Below are 19,765 nucleotides of genomic sequence, written 5' to 3'. Positions count from 1 at the left end.
TCCAGGATTCAGGATTGCGGTGGAGCTAAAGGTTGTCGGTCTATGGCTAGACTGACAAAAAGAGACAATCGCTCGTGCTCACGTTCACACCTGCCAATTTAGATTGTGGGAAAGCCAATGTATACAGTGAGAGGCCACGCACAAGCAGGGAGAACATGCAAACTCCAGTCAGCCAGTGGATCCAAACACAGGATCTTCTTGTTGTGAGGTGACGGTGCTAACCACTGCACCAGTGTAAAGATACCAAATGGCTTTTGGTGGGTACTAGATGTTGACCAATATAGGATTTTTAAGATTGAAACTGGTATTTACTGATTTAAAAATCCAACGTATGGGTCAATATTTCTTTTCATTCAGGCACACGAAATGCCCACATATATCACAAACCTTTTTTATCTGACAAAATGTAACCATGCAGGTTAAACATTAACTTGTTTTATTTCCAAATCAAGATGCTGATTAGTCATTTACATTCTGAGCACCTGATCGTTGTGTTTGTAGCATTCCAAACATGTGTTTTCACAAAGGGGAAGTTACAACTGGTGGAAAACATTGAGACCCATATTATGGTCATGTTATGCTGATACTGACATATCAGCAAAAAGCTAATATCAGTCAAACAATATATCTGTCAGGCTCTAGTGGGTGCTCCTAGTGCTCCTGGACACAGAATCTCCACTTACCTTATAAAAGAAATACTGCACCAGGTGTGCAATGCGAACATAGTAGAGATGCCCATGTCCCAACAAAAGTTTCTTGAGGTGCTTCAGTTTGGGGATGGCATAATCACTGTTCCTCACCGCCTGTCGACCCTCTTTCCCCTTAATGCCTGAAACACCAAGGCCCAAAACAAATTACACATTTCTGCACTCCACTACACATAGAAGAGTAATTAAAGATGGTTAAATCAGCTTCAGCATCACATTTCTTACCAATGCCTACATGAGCTTCCAAAATCATGCTGACATCATTGGCTCCATCTCCAATGGAAAGGGTGATTGGGCTGCCTTTGGAGTTCTTCACCATTTTAACTATCTATAGATAGATTGATACAGAGGCACAACAGCTGAATAAAATCAGAAATAATCTTTCACTGTGAAAGAAATCAATAGAAAGAATTCAGTTTTATTTCTCAGCTTATTAAATCACTGTTCTGACCTGTGCCTTTTGTAAGGGAGCCATGCGGCAGCAGAGCACAGACGTGCAGTTTTGACATATCTGCAGAAATAGGTCCTTATAGTCATGTAAGTTGTTTTCAGAGGATGAGTTGAGCACCATCGACAGAGTGGCTCCATCTACTATAAAACCATAATCCTGGCTGGACCAATTCCTGCAATACAGAGTAGACAAAATAGTTTAATCATTACTAATGTTTTTTTTTTTTTAACTATTGCCTCACCACCCCCTAATAAAAAGCCAAAAAGTACATAGCACACAGGCTTTTGTAATCTAAGGTGCCAACCTGGCAACACGTGTCTTTGCTGGTGGTGCATCCTGTACAGTTTTCTTGTGGTACTCGAGCAAGAGGTCATGCAGTCGGTCCTCACGCCTTTTTCCTGGAGACTCTAGAGTACGCACTGTTAGCTCCAACAGCTCTGTGTTCCTCTTGAACAATCTGCAAGCATAGCAGGTGGATTTGGCCGTCTCCATCTTGTCTCCTGTTAAGACCCACACTTTAATACCTGCTCCCTGCAGAGCCTCCATAGTCTCTGCTGCCTCCTCTTGAAGACTGTAGAATAATAAATAGAAAAGGATCATTATGACTACTAGCAGCAAGAATGCCTACAATTATGTATAGTTTATATACATGTGTTTAAAAAAACCAAACAAAAAAAACCAAAACAAAAAAAAAGCTAAGCTAAATTACCAAATTTCATGTCATAATGGTTTGGGAAGGCGTGGTCCTTTAAAAGTGTGAGTGTTTGTGTATTAAATGATGAATAAATGGTGATTCGGGAATATGTTTACTTCCTTTGTTATAGGCAATGCATGTGTTTTAGACCTAAACTTTTGCAATTTATGCAGTCTATTTTTAAAAGCTGGAATCTTTGATTGTAGGTCACAACTTAACCAGAAGATGGCAGTGTGAGCTTAAATTAAAACGCTCTAAAAAGAAGGGCTTTTAGCTGATATCAAACTAATCAGATGAAAATAGAAAGCCAAAGTCATACATGGTGAAAAAAGTGACAGTTGATGACATTTAAAACATCCCCAAAGGGAGGAATTAACTCATTGCAGCAACATAACAAAGAGCAAGTCCAGACAAGGCTTGGTGATATGCTCAACACAGGCTTTTGCACTCCTTTTTGTGCTTTTGCACTCACTCCTCTTCCTTTTGGCACTGATGTTTATTAAGGGGCAAGAACAGCACAAGTATGCAGATTTAAGGATATTCAGCAGGTTTCAACACAAAAAACTACATCCAGATGAACAGAATCAACATATTTGGGGTTTCAACACAGCAGTTTCACAATTAAGAGCAGCACAGTTATACATTTTGTGTGAGCACCCACCGATCTTCAACAGCAGTAGCTCCAATTAGATTCATTCCAGTCTCCACTTGGTTGTAAACAGCCATGAGCTTCTCCTCTCTGTCCTGCAGAGCCAGTCTAGCTTCCCTTAATCCTGAATCTACCTGGTCATACTCCTCAGCGGTAAGATGTTTGTAGGCCACACACAGTGTCCGGTAACCATCCTAAACAGTAAAATAGCAGCTGATGTTATAAAAGACAAAATGTTATGCAATGAAATCATTCCAACAGTTGGAAATTTAGGAAAACGAGATGTTTTCCACCACGTACTGTTGCATTACGCTCCACATGCATGCGTATCTTTTCAACTTCCTCCTGTTTGACTCGGGGGAAGATGGAGGAGTCGGCTCCCTTACAAAAAAGCAGTGTTTCACCTGGGCACGAAAAACACACTATTATACAGACGCCCAGCATCAGGGATGTGCTGGCCAACGCTATTTTATTAGCATTCCAATAACGTTGACAGTAACCTTAAGCTCACCTGATATTGATCTGACGATTACACTCATTCGCCTTCTGACTGGGTCAAAGTTCAACACATGAAGCAATTCATACCTAAAGGATGTACACAGAGGAAATAAAAGATGTAATTTAAATACAAACAATAACTGAGATTTTAAAAAAAGAAAAGACATTCCAAGAAATGACTAACTTACATTTCAACGTCATTTGTCCTGTTGAGAATTTTCATGGTTTTACTTTCGAGGCCAAGAAATGTGAAGCCGTACCTGAGATCGAGACAAATCAAAACACAGATGGCTTTTATGTTCTCAATAAATATTATAACGAAATTATACCAGTTACATTTTCCTTAGGTTGATCAATTCCAACTGTGTGCTTGTCAAATAGCCATCTGAAATCACTGAGTCATGACACCCAACCTCTTACCTCATTGCACCCTGGACCAAAGCAATCTCATCAGGTGAGGAGGCTATAAAGCCCCTCTGCTCCTGCAGTGGAGGGACCACTTGTCCATCTACCATTAATCCATCCACCTGGTCTATCCGTCCATCTTGACCTTGACCCTGCTCTGTAGACTCCTTTACCTGGACTGTGTGGCACAGGCACAGGGCACGCAGAAACAGCTCTTCCCTTTCCTATGAAAATTACGTAAACGTGGCTTAATACTGTTAAAAAAAAAAATGTAGGGCTTTACAAGTAGAAAATTCATTCATAAACCTTAAAATAAATTCACAAATCTTTTTTTTACTTAATTATTAACAACCAAACAAGGAGCTATATACAGTAGCTGGAGTTTGGATAACGCCTAGAATTTATAACCAAACTGACCCCTTATCAGCACAAGTAATTAAGTGCAATAGTCTGTGAAGTGTTATCAAGCACTCGTGTCAGGAGCATGCAGCTCCTTCCCTCCGCTATGTTATAGCGCATATGTCGACATGTCAAGGAGAATGTACCAGGGTGACCAATAAAGGGCCTTTCTGGGCATCGAGCTATGTAATGGCCATATGTTAATCCTTGTATGACTTTTACAACAGATGGCGGGACACCACAACACTCACCCTGCCAGCTTTCTGTTGTACTGTGTTCATAGGTCCATCTGTAACGCAGAATCCGTCCACTTCCGAGCTCGCATCCCTGTACTTGTATTGGTGGCCATCAATGCAGCACTCTATGAACTCCATGTTATTCTGAGTTAGGGTCCCCGTCTTGTCTGTGAAGACGTACTCCACCTACAGCCAACATGAAAATAAAAATGACACACACTTCCAAAACCATAAGAATTCAGTTTCTCGTTTAAAAGCCTCCAACAATAATATTAGGCAATTACTTCCTGGAGGAAATTACACTGCATTAATCAGTTTAACGGAGCATCACCTTTAACTCAAATAATCATCTGGCAAACCAAGTGTGACTGATCTATGGCAGCGCCCTTTAAGTCAGCAGTGCCATAATAAAAATGAAACAAGGAGAATTCATTTTAAAGAAGCACTTACATTAGTCTCGGGTAGAAGTTTTGCTTTTTAAAATACACAAAATTCAGTATAAAATATAAACTTGTTTGGATGGAAAACTACATCATAGTGCTAGTGATTGTTCTACAGATTACATCTGGACATCGTTCAGAGATGCTGGAGATGAAATGTTCAGGAAAAGCTTTAGAGTTTTTATAAACAATAGAGGAATTTAGTTAATATAATTGAAAATTTTTGGACAAAGAAATGCAGAGTTTACAGAAAGCATAATGACAGATATTTCTGACCTGTCCCAGCTCTTCATTGAGGTCCGAGGTGTTGACCAGTGCCCCTTCCTCAATTTCACTGTCAAAGAAATCTTTATCCCAGGATATGAAAAACGATCCCAAAAACTTCTGCATTTCAACGGTCACATACATGGACACTGGAATGATGAAGTTGAAGAGCACCATGAAGGACAGGAAGTCGGTGAACATGTTAAGGTACTGTTGGTAAAAAAAACAAAGAGGCACATAATATATTTACACATATATAGAGAGAGATATATATACACACTGTATATATGTATAGAGAGAGAAAGAGTGAGTTGCGGTTTGCATCATTTTCTCCATAACCTAAGCAATTCTAAGAAACCATTCTGCAGTCCTAGACGTCACTGTTTATACTTGCAACAAAAATGAGGAAATGGCAGTCACAATGTTGAATGCGGGCTAAAGCAGAAGGTTAACAGATGACATGAAACGGACTACATCATATGGCAACAGTGGCCATTTTGCTCATTTTATAAGAACTTTAAAACTATGTATAGAGTTCCCTCAGCAGCCCTTTAAGGATTATAATAATTACTATTGAATTAACATAGGCCTCAGTATGTATGTATGTAGTACACAATAACAGTATGATGAAACTTATCTAACAAGCCATATTAGCCATTTTTCTTGCAACAGCTGTTCTTCTAGTTCTGCTTTAGACATGTTTTATTTTCCTCAGTCACTTTTCCTTTTTTTTTTCCTATAATGTTTGTTTTCATTAGTTTTCTAAAATGCAAACTCACCAGATTGGTTTCCTTTTCTTTCAGAGTTTTCTCGTTGTACCAGGGCTCATCCTGTCCAGGCTTGCTCTGCCATACATACTTAAGTGTAGTACACACTAAGGCCTTGCTCACTAATATGCAAAGGTAAACCAAAAGGAAGGCATTGATAGACCTGTAGACATAAAAACTCAAATTAGTGAGTATCAAATGTATTTTTTAGACTTGTTTTATACATATTGTTTTTCCCCTGTAAACTTACTTTTCCACAACAGAGCGTTTCTGAGATTTTCCTTGGTAGTTAAGAGCCATCTTTGTCTCCATGCCGGTGTAAACTGCAACACCTTAAAAAAGAAAATAAGAAAAGACATCAGTCTTTAAGATATCGAGCCATCTTTAATATGGTACCAGTAAAAAAGCTATTATTGACTTACCACAGATGCTTTGAGTGTTCTTTAAAGTTGCTCCTTTCAGCAGGAGGTTTTCTGGGCCCAGTGACCTGCACAATCACATCAGTAGATCCACCTATTTAGTCATACAGTTGCTGTGGAATCCACACCCCTCTATCCTCTAAATGGAAACCTGGCAGGGAAGCTGGCATCCACTCTAATATACGCAGTGACAGTACACAGTATGCCTGCAGTCTGGGCTCACACCAGTTCCAGTGTTCTTGAGAAGGACACTGGCATTTGTTTATATGGTCATTACAAGCAGTCAATGATAAATGCCTGTGGGAGTGCTTTGGAAGCAGTGGCTAAATCCCTGCCAGTCTGTTTTTATTTTAATGCTTGTCTGCTATAAAGGATCAATGAAATAATGATTTGCTGGTTATGTAAAGGGAAACAAATAAACAACTGTTTAGATTTTGTTTCTTTAAACTATGCAGACTTGGTTGGACACGAGTGCTCTCACCTTAGCGAAGGCTCCTCATTGTTTTTGTAGATGTGCATACGACCGACAAACCTGGAACACAACGGCATATGCTCAAACGGATGAAGTGATTTGTGAGCAACTATTGTGTTAAGAGTGGAAGAGATCTGAACTTGAGGTATTCGAATCTTTTCTGAGTTCATTAATTACTCAAAGCTAAATATTCACTGACCTTAAAATCTAGAAGTTTAGAGTACTGCCTAATACTTGTAGTCAGCTATATTGTCACTTTCATTAGCTCGGAATATTCACACCTTCATCTTCAGGTATGATTTTAAATTATAATAGTTTCACTGCTTGCCCCAAAGTTGACCTATATAGACATATTGTCTTTAGACATAGAACTACACTTAAGTAAGAATTAAGTTCGTCTTGGAGAGACCAAGTTATTATCCCATAAATGCACTATGGCTTGCAGAAACATTTTTTTTTTTTTAACAATCTGCATGTTAATATCAGACTCATTGAAGACATTTTTTTAAATCTGGCATTAAGTTAATCCACTCCTCAGCAGATCACAGGCACCACATGCTTGTAGTGTAAATCCGTTGGGACCACATGATGATTGCCTACTTGTAAAGGTCAGGCTGTGGCTGTTCGCACTCAATGGTGGCGTTGAGAGATTCCACATCGCGCTCTGTGTCTGGCACTGTGTAGTGTGTCTGGACAAGTAGAAGAGGCAGACCGAGAAAAAGCATGAGCTGTGACCAACTTAGGTCATTGATCGCTTTAACTTCCACTGCTTCTCACTCACACACAAAACGGAAAATTAAGAAGGAAAAAATACCAATACACTCGAGCACAAACAGACAGGAACACAATTTTTGGCAACTAAACAAAAGTGAAACCTCTTTAAAGTGAGACCAGCATTCAATGAAAATAAATCAAGATTCCCTGAATTATAACTACACAATTATTTTAACATGTATCTAGGCAAGTGCAAATGCATTCTTTACTGTTCTTCTACATCCACTCCTCCTCTCTTATTACCTAATATTAATCAAATGAACGCATATCAACTATAACTCCATCTGGAACTACTTTTAATTCAAATTCTTCTATGCAAAACGATTGAAAAGTAATACACTTATCTTACTTTATGATTCGATTCTCCATCCAGACTTGCTGTGGTAACAAAACATGTGCCATCATCTCGGCTAGACTGCAGCAATATTAAATCACAGGGAAAGGTCTCGTCTTCCTCCACCTCCAAAACATCTCCCACCTGGAGAAACACAACCAAAGACCATTTGTGAAGACACGGTGTGCTTTCTCCCTCTTTTCAGAAGAATCGCGCACAGGATGAATGGCAGAAGTTCAAACAACTTTAAATTACTTTTATCACTAAGAAGACTTATAAATACATATGACTGCCAGGTCCCTGTGAAGTTGTTGTGATCAGTGAGTAAAAACCCAGATACTAAAAGTGAAAACAAGAACAATCCATAATCTTCTTTGAGCTCAGGTTTGGACTGCCAAGCAGTGACAAAAACCTGCCTGTATTTTAAATGTTTATTTTAGCAAAAGTAGCTAGCAGTAAGCTTATGTTGGCTCCTGTGCTGGGAACAGCTGTTTTATACAACGCATAAAGAACACATAACAAAGCTTTGGTATTGACAGCTGTATGCCGAGTGGTGTCAGCTGTACGAGCAGATCTCTACCGTAATAAAGTTAAATAAATAAATAAATAAAAGATGACCAAATACAAAATTTGTTCATTTTAAAATCCTGAAAGCTACTTAAAGTGAGCCAGCCAACTATAGGTCTTTAAAGTAGAATGCACTGGATAAATAAGTTGCCTTTACAAACATGTCTGATCATCAGATCAGCTCAGGAGACTATGTTCTCCCTTGTGCATATATCCCAAAAAGTCCTGTATAGCTGCCAGCAGCCTTTCTCTGCATATATATTGGAGGAATTATTTTATTTTTCACTTCAGCTAGGATGCATCTGCTGCTACAAAGTACCTTGATCTTCTCACTCTCTTTTTGTATCCTCCGGCCATCTTCAAGCACTGTCACTCGGTACTTATTCACCTCATTGTCAGCCTTGTGCCGCAGCCAGTCCTCATATCCCTGTGGCAATATATCAAAATCAGAATAGCATTGCTTAGCACAACAAAAAGTAGAAACCTTTTCCGTGACATCTGTACCTATGGGACACTGACAGTTATAACTGATGTCAGAATAAAAAGGCACACAGTACAGCACTAGCTGTCAAACTAAGGGGTGTGCCCTGAATGTTTTACGGCTTCTTAATGCTGAAAGAAGTTTCAGCAGACTACAAGCGGCATCCGTCATTTCCATGGAAGAGTATAAAACATGAATGTCAATTCATACAATTAAATTTCCACATCCAGCATGTCATCATTGCGTATAGAAGTGCCTACAGCAGCAGAATGAGATGGTGATTGTCCAGCAGTGCAGAGAAACAGTATAAAATGAAATAATACTGAGTCAGGTAAAAAGATAATTTCAAAGGCTGCAGCAGCAAGAGCCACAAAACCAAGTGTGGACTTTATGAGGTCTCTAAGATAGTGATGGATACGGAGGAGATGAGAATAGAGGGGTAAACCAAAATGTGTGCCAAGGCTGAGTGTGAGCCAAAAAGCAGGATTACAGGATAATAGGAGGATCAAGTCTGGTTTAGTGATGCAAAGATTCTTATTCCTATTATTATTATTATCCATATAATTATTCAGTCAAAAATACAAACAATAATGAAGCATCTGCCATATAAATGAGTTCACACAACCAAAAATGTGAGGTCTTGGTCTCTGTTAAACAAAAATTTCACTTAAATACATGAACATTTTATATAAGGTTATCGAGAATCATTTAGTTCTTAACGGGCTTCTCGTTATTCTTTTCCATGTGTTATATCGTCCTTTTCTGTTGCCAGTGCTTTGCCACACTCAGTTTGCATTAATAGGATCATCCCTCTCCTTCATCCTGGACTCAGTTTAGTTCAAAAGTCAGTTTGAAATTATTTTTCCAAACTTTCTGGCAGGAAGTATACAGCCCGAGAGGAAAGACCTATTTAAGCATGAGTAACACCTTATCTTCACCATCTCATTCACCGTCTTTATGTGTGGAGGAACTGCCTGAGCCTTGTTCACAGAACTCCACAGTATAAACCAGTGTGAAAAAATATACTAACAGCACTACCATGAATGAACACGGACATGTGTTATCAGTGCAAACCATATATTATTGTAAGGAAATCCACCCATTATTGTGCATTTCAAAGCCGCAGCTGTAGACTAACTAAAAAGCCAATCTTAAAACAATACATCTAAAGCTGGGACAGGGAAGCAATAGAGTCAAAGAAACAGATACTCCCCTTGATAATTTGTACCTCTGAAATAGACTCTCTCTCTCTTCATTTGCTAACACTCCCCTAGAGGCTATTTCATCTACACCCCAATCAGAATTCACCAGCAGAGCACATTAATACAAAACCCAAGAGAGCATTAGGCACGTACTTTATACAAAAATCACACCAAGGCAGTTATGAAGAAAGGGGGGCTGTGTTATACAGAGAAGGAGGACAATAAGACATGGCTATTTAAAAAAAATATAAAAAAAAATCACAATAAAGTGACTGCTACCAAAACTTACTCTCATTAGGAACATATCTTACCTGCTTGATAGCAGTTACTGTAATCACAAAAAATAATGGTAGGCCACTGGTGACTGGGCTGGTGGGGGTATCCACTATCACCTAATAGGAAGAAGAAAAAAAGAGAAACGCAATGTTAACGCTCAGCAATAAACATATGCTTTTTCTGTTACATACATCACTACAGAGTCCTCCTACAGCAGCAATGTGTGGTAACTGTTCGCATGATGAGGCAGGCCCTCTAAATGCAGGGTGTAGTCCTTTTCTACTACTTCCCATATTTGTTCATCAGTAGGGAACACAAGGGAGACATTTACATTTTGGAGGGGAGAGAAGGAGGTTCTGGACCACGGAACTTTTAATCAAGTGAGCCAGGGATAGAGTGCTTAATCTGCAGGCATTCCAACACTACTGTGTCTCTGCCAAGGCATGGAAGAGGGCCAGCAGAAAGCTTTGACAAACCGACCTTACCTGCCTGAGGATTTCGTGAGAGAATCTAGAGGTAGAGTATGGGGATCAGACTTGGTTTTTGCATTTATAAGTCATGTATGTAATAAGAATGTGAGGATCAGGTAAACATCCAGCTTAAGAGCAGTGGCTCACAAGGCACCCAGCTAAAATCTCAGCAAACAGAAAGCTCTTTGTGTTTATGTCAACTAAACCTATCAGAAGGATTTACGCTTGCATTTCTGATCCTGCAGAATGCAGTTGGGCTCCCCATGAGCCAGACTGGATGTTACAGCACATCCAGCTCATTCATATTCTGACCAGGAGCATTACAAAGTGTCAGATAGACATCGGCTCAAGTAGGATATGTTTTGATGCAGTCTCCAGTGTTCCTCAACTGCACTTGAACTGAAAATTAAATAAAAATGGCAGCATAAAAGTACAAGGGCAGTGCACTAGAAATCCATCCGAACCTTACTGTGATTACAGTTCATTAAAGGATAAATCAATTACAAAGCAGAGACAGACAAGTTCACCTCCACCATTTGAAGATTTAGAGTAGTGCATTATGTTTGTAGCTATTCTGGTGAGACAAAAGTATTAATATTGCCGCAGTGGCCTGATGTGTTGGAGAGCCAGCAATCATTCAAGAGTATTTGGGGGTATACTTTCAAGAATCTTTAGATCTTAAGACTAGATAGCTACACAGTCATGAAAGTGTCTGTTGAGAAAAGCAGCCAATGAGAACTGGACTAAAGAGAAGGTGACCCCTAAAGGCAGATGAGCTAAATCGGCTTGTTTGAGATAGTGGGTAACCTAAGGATTTGCACCAATGCCCAGTATAAGATTGCAAGTTATTTTGAGCTTTGAATCATGAAATGCTAAACTAGTACAGATCAGTATTAAAAATATGGAGTTGAAAATGAGTATAATAGGGCCCCTTTAATGTCCATCACCTCTTGTTCACATGACTGGATTTAGATTTGTCTGATCACAGAAAGAAAAATAGAAACTAACGTCTCTCTGATGCAGCAGCCAGATGGCAAAACCCAGCAAAGGTTTACCACAGTATAAAGAAAATGCTTTACAAAGCCAACTTTCAGCCTCAGAGTTGTTTGATTTTGATTTATCCTTAGCCACTGTTCAATAGAGGACTAAAAAAGAAAGAGCTGATGGTGGCATTTTATCTGTTCATCAACAAAACCCACACAAAACAACCTTAATCCCACACTATAATACAATTTCAAATCACTTGACAGGCCTCGAAGACATAGCTGTATCTAGGACAGCCTCCATTTTTGGAACAGACGGGTTTTTTACTGAAATTTAATGCATCTATATTAAACCTGCTTAAACTATTTTTGCTGTTTAGCTATAATTAAAAAATTAATACTAAAACCACTAAGTGGTGCTTCCTTGTTTTGGTGATTTAAAAACATCAAGGTTGTGTAGCCCCAGGTGGTTTCTGAACATACATGCAGTTTGATCTCACTCAGCACAACGTATCCATTGTCAGGAATATCATGGACAAATTCTTGGAACATTTTTGGAAAGCACGAGTGCCTCTACTTATACAACAGCAATGGCTCAGTGGCAATTTAAGTATAGCAGAACGTCACTATATACACAGCTACTCCTAAGAAAAATAAAACATTCATATACTCAACCTTTTATCAATTCATCTGCACCCATTAAGAACAACCGCCACCAACTTTATACACACTTGCCTCCACTGCACCAAATGCAAAGCCAAAAAAAAGAAAAAAAAAATCACAGCAATAAGAGTGTACTGCTGCTGATGTGCTGGTGTGATATCACAGCAGCAGAAGGGGCAGCAGAAAGCCCTTCATCTGAGCCGGGAAGTGTGTCAGAGTGAGCGACAGACAGCAGTTCCCCGGGGTCCCAAAGCAGTGGGTCCTCGCATCCTCCCACCCCTTCGTCCTCTCTTTTTTTTTTTTCCACCCTCCTCGGTCTCTCCTTCTCTCTCACCCTCTCAACACCATTTCTCCCACTCTCTCACAGTGCTCTATTCCCATTCAATCAAATTCAAGCAAAGACACGCAGGGCTATTTATAGGAGAGTGGTGCTTTTTTATCAGCCTGTGTCTATTTGTGGCACTCAGATGTACAGAGGGCTTCCTGGCTGCTGACGTCAGCAGTGCAGCGCTGCAGCGAATTGGAGGTTATGTGAGACAGAAAGACAGAAAGAAAGACCCCAAATGACAATGTGAGACAAAAGGAGGATAGAACAGAGTTGGAGGATGCATGACATTTAGTTGTTGGTAGAGTATTTGCATTAAGCCTCTCGGGGGAAATGTGAAGGTTTATTTCTGTCTGTAAGATGCAAGTGCAAAATGAGCGCACAATCTGTGTACCTGTTTCACACTATCTAATATAATAGCAAGCTGCATAGGAAAGACTGAGTGGTTAGGATAAGGAACCCCTCAAGTGAAACTGGATTAGTGGAGAAATGCCAACCACACTGCAGCTTGGGTAAACACCCAGGACACCCACTGACTCATACATAACATCCGCAAGCTCACACACACGCACACATATACATTTATTCACACACAAACATTGTAAAATGAACACATCACAGGTAGAAATTCCTCATATAATAATGGATTGGATTTATATAGCGCTTTTCAAGGCACCCAAAGCGCTTTACAATACCACTATTCATTCACTCTCACATTCATACACTGGTGGAGGCAGCTACAGTTGTAGCCACAGCTGCCCTGGGGCAGACTGACAGAAGCGAGGCTGCCATATCGCGCCATCGGCCCCTCTGGCCAACACCAGTAGGCAAGTAGGGTAAAGTGTCTTGCCCAAGGACACAACGACCAGGACAGAGAGCCCAGGGATCGAACCAGCGACCTTCCAGTTACAGATGTGATTCCCAACCCCCTGAGCCACGGTCGCCCGTGTATTCACATACATACATTGATTCTTCTCACATTAATTCCATACAATAAAAATAAAAAAAAATCAGCATTCATACGCATTAGCTAAGACAGAATACAGAATAATATATATAATATAGAATTAATCCAGACAACTTAGAGAAGAAAGGCTGGGGGAAATGAATATTACACTTAATGTGATATTGTTTGAGATTAATTTAATTTCTGACACTGAAACATTGGGTTTCTGGGAACAGAAGCTCAGAGTCCATGACGAGAGAAAGGACTTCCTTCTTGACAAGGTCTAAAACGAGCACCTGTTTACACTAGAAGGCTCCTTTGCTGCCATAGTTTAGGTTATCGCTAAAAGGAAACCAGTTAGTTTCCATTTCCATGGACCACAAAAATGGATCATTAGGAAGAGGTAATGGAAGAGCAAAAGCAGATGTATATAACAAATCTTCAGAGAAGAGAGGAGTCACTTAAGAGTACAGCTGAAGTCTATTAGTTAGCGTCCTCAACCAGTTCAGTTTCCAGTAATTAAGCACGGACAAGACAAACCAAGGAAACAGTGACACAAAAAGAAATTCAGGGATTAGCATGAGAGTACTACAAACCTGTTAAAATGGGCTTCTCAGACAAAGTGAGAAGCAACTTTCAACTATTCAAATTTCTTTCCGTTTTACTTGAAAACCATGTGAGACCAGGTCTTGGATGAATGAGTTAGTTGAATTAAACTGCTGATGACTTGCCATAATGCTGAATTTTTCATGTTCTTTGAAAGTTATAAACAGGATTAAATGACAGACTGTGCATAACGCTATAACCTGAGCAGGGTGTAAGGGAGCGTAGTAAAGCAAGGCATTTAAACATGACCAATTGTACTGATCAGTGTGCCTTCAATATAAACTTGCTTCAAAACAGAGGCTTTTTTGACTTTCTGCAGTTCACGCAAATGAACACGCCCAGTAAGGAAATAAGGTAGAGCAGTTTCACATCTGATATAATTGCACACACACTTTTCCTGTTACTATTGCACACCTGTTATGGCTACATGCACATGGATGTAGTTTCTCACACCCCTTTTTTAATGCGGGCAACACAGTCAGCATGTCGATCACTTACACTGATCTATTCAGACTTAATTTAAAAAAAAAAAAACATAATGCGGCCCGAAACTAGCCTTCATATGGAGGACCTGACTACAAATTAACACCATCAAATAAACAAGAGGCACCCACGAAGTCCTTATTTTAAAAAGATCATATCACTTATCACTGTTTGAGTTGGCATACAGACAAAGCTTGCCCTTACCTGCACCAGGAAGATGATAAGGAAGTAGAAATTGGCAATTCTTCTAAATTGTTCAAACAGGTTCTTTGGTAGAAAGTTCCATACTGTATACTGTTGGGGGAGAAAAGAGGAAGCACATATGTAAAAACATGAAATCACAGGAAAAAAAAAATGGAAAAAACTGCATGTGGACTTTCTTTGTTGCTCTGCGCTCTGTGGTTTTTCTACTCTACCATGTTTTGTAACCAGACTCAGGGAAGTTAAAGAAAGGCTTGGCAAAGGAAGAGAGATTAGAGACATTCAATATCCACAGTCCTGTATTTGTTTATTCTGTTTGAGCTGGGGAAGGAAACTAAGAAGGCAACTTCAATAGCTTATAGTCTCTGTTCTTTGCACCAACTAGGGAGACAGGCCTTGGGGGACCACAGGTATTCCACTGATTCAGATTAGATATGCATCTCTTATATTTGGCTACCCTTGAATGCAGAGTCAATGCACTTACGAGGTGGGTGACTGTTTTTGTGTTTTCTTCTTTCTTTTTTTTTTAAGTGGCCATGACTGTTGATATCATCGGCGCTGAAGCAACACTTATCTGCAAAACTCCCTGAGAGACCTCTCAACAATACCCCGCTGGTAACCTTGTGTCAATAACAAAGCACGTCTACACAGCTTTGCACAGAAACAAGAATAAAGCCCTTTTTGTGGAGTGCATGGGGATAGTGTTGAAATGCCACACGAGCAGAATGGATATCTCATTTCGCTAAGAAGTAAAGAGAGTGAAAGCAACGAGAAAGAGAGGATGGAGGGGGCAGGTGCAATGAGAACATGAGAGAAGAGGCAGAGATTGGACACTGCTGGAAAGAAACAGGAAGAGCAGAGGCACAAGGGAGAATAAACACTGCAGCTGGGGTAATTAAAGATTGCTTACCCTGACATACTGGCAGAAACCAATAGATTGACCCTTCCTCGCTGAGATGCTCTGCATCACTATAAATCCTAGAGCCATTTTATTATCACTTCACTTGCTTCCCCTGATCACTTTCATCTTAGATATTCAAAGCCAGTCAGTCAGTACTTTCCCAAGCCTGCTGTTGACACAGAACTAACAGGTAGAGTAAGACTTGGGTGGTGAAGGAGGGGGGTTGTAGTCAGAGCCCAGGGGAAGCCTGAATTGCCCACCGTTCCAGTACATTAATAGCAGCCATGTATTTCCTTGCCACAGTCTGTGCTTCACTGACAGACAAATAATCGCCTTCCATTGGGAGCCAAGACAAGTATGAGGAGAAGCAGTCGGAACAGGAAACAAAGGAAGGAAGCCACTGGAATGCTGATGACTGTTCAAGAGTTCATTTTGCAAGTGTTAAATAAAAAAAACTGCCTACAGGTAGATAAAACATAACACAAGCTTAGGAACAAACAAAAGTCTTGGTGCATTGCCAGACTGGAGCCCTGGCAAATGCATGGGAGTGTGATGTTTTTACCTTCGAGGACACAATCCTGTTATCGCAGAACTTGGGTGGGATGAAAACTTCATTGGCAGGACACGGCCGATGACCAACATAGATAGTCCTACTGCCTACTCTTCTGTCCTCACCACCAAACTAGAGAGGAGGGATGGAGGTTAAGATAAATAGAGGAGAGAAAAAAAGGAACAGGACATGTTAGTAATTCACTCTTCTTCCTGTCATTTAAATACTGAACCAATTCGGGTACTTCTAACAAAATCAAGTGTGCACCATACAATAGTCATGAATTTGTTGGGGGGGAAAAGTCCAAATTTTACCCATGATCTAATACAAATTTAAAAAGATTGCACATTCTTTAATAGTTGCAGACAGAGGCAGTCTAATTATGCCTAAATTCCAGCCATATAATTATGAGATTAAAGTTTCGACTGTGAATCAGAAAATGAAGATTTGAAAAGTGGAAAACTGTTGGGCACTGGACAATATATTGTAAAATGGCTAGATAAAAATTCAATAAGGGCCAGAATCTTCAAGAGATTTCAAAATAAGGTGAAATTTATTTTCAGATTATATAAATGCATGTGCACTTTCTGTTATGTTTGTCATAGTGTCAAAATGTTCAATACAGTTTAAAAAAAAAAAAGTTAAAAAAATTAATCAAGTGAAAACAGAGAGGCCAAAACCTGCATTTTCTCATATATCCACACAACTCCATTGGGTCCAGTTGTTACCAATAGCAACCCGTTTAATATCAAAGTGAGTGAAGCACCTTATAAACTAGGTAGCTAGACATTTCAAACTTTAGCAGATAAAGCAAAAAAAAAAAGGGAAAAAAAAGTGGATTTCCAAATTTTCAAATGCCAAACTTGACACTTGGGGGATGTTGCATCTTTTATATACAGCTTAGATTTTTGGATTTTTGTTCTAATGCAGTATGCACTCTAATGTGGATGTGTGTGTTAATTTAATATTTGAAAGAGAAAACATTTGAGGAACCTGCTCAGAAACCAGAGGTATACCGTGTCCTGCCAAAATGATAAAGGCACATAAGGTAAATCAAACAATGCACAGAAGCCAGGTTGTTGTCATAACTTCCATGGTGCTCACCTTACATAAATCTCAAGAGCAACTGTAAATACCAACCCAAAAAAGGAAACTCACATGAGAAATCAAAGTGATAAATTGTCAGGTAGGACAACGGTTTATTCTTCTCTGTGTGGAAAAAAAAAGAAGACCATGACTACACATCTCCCACACACAGTGAACATTATTTTATTTAAGGTTTGTTAAATATGTCACTACACTGTTCCCTAGAGAGTTACAGAACTGATTTTGCAACTTTATTATTGTTCAAGGAAATATCTAGCCAATATCCATTCCGTTAAATACAGAAAAGATCAGTGCCAAGAGTGATGATTCATTATCACTGAAAAGGAAATTGGTCTATCCAAAATCAAAACAGAGTCCAATCTCAATTTTTTTGTCCCCAGAATGCCAAGTGTGACCTAAAAGTATTGGCCAAGCCATTAGGTGGACAGCTACAAGGGCTGGAAACAAAGCCAGTACAATGCATTAGCCAGACCTACAACAATACTTGCTTCCAATTCACATCTTTCTTATCTTCAAGGATATTCCCATCTCACTATAGAGAGATTAGCCTGACTCTGTTGACTGTAAATAATTAACCCTATTACAATAAACAAACTGTTGACCATTTAAGTTATACTTATATTATTTGTATACCTGAATATTTTCTTTCCCATGTTAAAAAGTTAGGCTTTCCACTGAGAGCTTTAACAACACGATGAGGATGTGTAATGTCAAGAGTATTTAGAGTTTGTGAAAACTTTTAAATTCAGAGCCAAAATGATTTGGAGAGCCTTAGTGGCTTTAGTTACTACTTTAACAGTTGTCAAAATATAAGAGACAGTTGTTAACTGCTTCTTTCCCCATTTCATATTTTGACATTTCCATTTGTAACCAATAGAAAAAAGGTATTGCACCATGCAAAAAGCCAAATATACTGATAGACTGTGGCATTTTTTTGTGTGCAGCTAGGATTCTCAATCAAGAACAACCAGCCTTTACATTATGTCCAATCTTAACTTGTATCTCATCTTAATCAAACAGTATGTCAGAAAAATGTAGCTTACGGAACAGTTTTTGATGTATGAACTGCAAACAAACAACACCTCATAAAGCAAAACCCCCAGTCACCCAGCAACTGGTCAACCAACTAAATCTGCCTTCTTAATGACGCCGGCAACTTTTCCATCTTTGGCCTGGATTGTGATTGATGCGTGGTTTCTCAGAAACCTAACAGAGTTTTTAGGTTTAACCATTAACAAACATGCTATGGGTATTTATCCCAATGCATCATTGCTAAACGACAATAATTTGAAGAATAAACATGGCTTGTGATCTTTAAGTTAAAAATTAATAGTAGATCAATGAAATATTTTATGCTTAATGATCTAGAAGTTTTGACATTTTCAGAAACATAAAACAAAGTAAACCATGAAACCTTTTGGACTTTAGCTCGGTTTGCACAAACTGTATCACAAGATAGAGTAGAGGAGATTTATGTAATACCTTTTCTGTTAAGCTTATCTGCCGTTAAACAAGCTACATACTGCAATGTGCCATTCTTTGATGTAGAAGTGAAACAAATTATCAACGACAACATACTGTATTACTACCAATATGATGCCAATATCAAGTGTTGTAATTTTTAAAATCAGCAGGTTCTATGATTCTCTATGGAGGAGCTTAGTCAACTTATTTTTATACTGTACTCATACGTTGGATAACTAGTGAATTTAACTGATTATAGGAAACCTGGCATACAGATTTAGTTTCCTGCTGGAATCACAGTGCTCTCATTTCAAAGTAGTACACACTCACCAATCAATCACTTCAACTGGGCGTTGGGTTGGATACTCAATAATGGCAGAAGTGAAACTACCTCGGGCTGTCAGATACTTAGTCTTACAGCACTATATTCTTCAGAAAACTCATATATAATACACAGCTGACAGTGGTTTTCAGTGTACTTTCAATTTAATGTATGTAACCAATATCAAATTACTATATTTGACGCATAGTCCAAATGTACATGTCTTTGTTTAGTCCCCTTGTATTTATGTACAATTATGCACATTAACATTAATAAAAAAAATAAAAATAAAAAAAAAAAAAAAAAGAAAGAAAATGACCACTCTATACAACCACAACAGAAAGCACTACTTGCCAGACAGACAGGCGATTCATCTCTGGGATTAATCATAAACTCTTGATATTGTGAACAAGTACTTCATTTTCACAAGCCAAATTATTTTTAAAACAAAAAACAATGATGAATGCCTACTTTCAAATGTCATTGCATAAGCAAAAAATATCAGACACTGACACAAAGAAGACACACAGAAAGAGTGTCAGAAAATACGCTTGCGTGCTGTAGTCATTTCATTTCATCGTCCAAATGAGGACTCTAGCCACATGTTTTAAAAATAGCTATATTTTCTGTTCAAGCATAAGTTGTTCTGCTAATACTGTGACTGTAAATAATTAAAGTTGTGCTGGCAGGGGATCTGCTTTATCTAATA

General features: G+C 39.0%; 1 protein-coding gene across 8 annotated transcripts in view; it reads right to left on the bottom strand.

Annotated features, from left to right (window-relative positions):
• Window positions 1–19,765, bottom strand: part of atp11c (ATPase phospholipid transporting 11C) — a 41,532-nt gene that overhangs the window by 8,413 nt on the left and 13,354 nt on the right. For all 8 annotated transcript variants that reach the window (XM_040015132.1, XM_040015129.1, XM_040015130.1 and 5 more), the window contains exons 2-22: window positions 16,176–16,295; window positions 14,716–14,805; window positions 10,071–10,151; window positions 8,396–8,503; window positions 7,525–7,653; window positions 7,002–7,090; window positions 6,411–6,461; window positions 5,933–5,997; window positions 5,761–5,842; window positions 5,523–5,673; window positions 4,756–4,953; window positions 4,055–4,225; window positions 3,420–3,628; window positions 3,188–3,259; window positions 3,013–3,086; window positions 2,802–2,905; window positions 2,514–2,695; window positions 1,463–1,729; window positions 1,159–1,330; window positions 933–1,035; window positions 684–829 (exon numbers count right to left, since the gene is read on the bottom strand). In XM_040015132.1, coding sequence (XP_039871066.1) covers window positions 684–829; window positions 933–1,035; window positions 1,159–1,330; window positions 1,463–1,729; window positions 2,514–2,695; window positions 2,802–2,905; window positions 3,013–3,086; window positions 3,188–3,259; window positions 3,420–3,628; window positions 4,055–4,225; window positions 4,756–4,953; window positions 5,523–5,673; window positions 5,761–5,842; window positions 5,933–5,997; window positions 6,411–6,461; window positions 7,002–7,090; window positions 7,525–7,653; window positions 8,396–8,503; window positions 10,071–10,151; window positions 14,716–14,805; window positions 16,176–16,295 — 2,664 coding nt within the window. The remainder of the gene's footprint in view (window positions 1–683; window positions 830–932; window positions 1,036–1,158; window positions 1,331–1,462; window positions 1,730–2,513; window positions 2,696–2,801; window positions 2,906–3,012; window positions 3,087–3,187; window positions 3,260–3,419; window positions 3,629–4,054; window positions 4,226–4,755; window positions 4,954–5,522; window positions 5,674–5,760; window positions 5,843–5,932; window positions 5,998–6,410; window positions 6,462–7,001; window positions 7,091–7,524; window positions 7,654–8,395; window positions 8,504–10,070; window positions 10,152–14,715; window positions 14,806–16,175; window positions 16,296–19,765) is intronic.

This window comes from Simochromis diagramma, unplaced genomic scaffold (assembly GCF_900408965.1).
Source record: "Simochromis diagramma unplaced genomic scaffold, fSimDia1.1 OVJJ01000685.1, whole genome shotgun sequence".
NCBI classification, from domain to species: domain Eukaryota; kingdom Metazoa; phylum Chordata; class Actinopteri; order Cichliformes; family Cichlidae; genus Simochromis; species Simochromis diagramma.
This window is presented reverse-complemented; position numbering and strand designations above follow the sequence as displayed.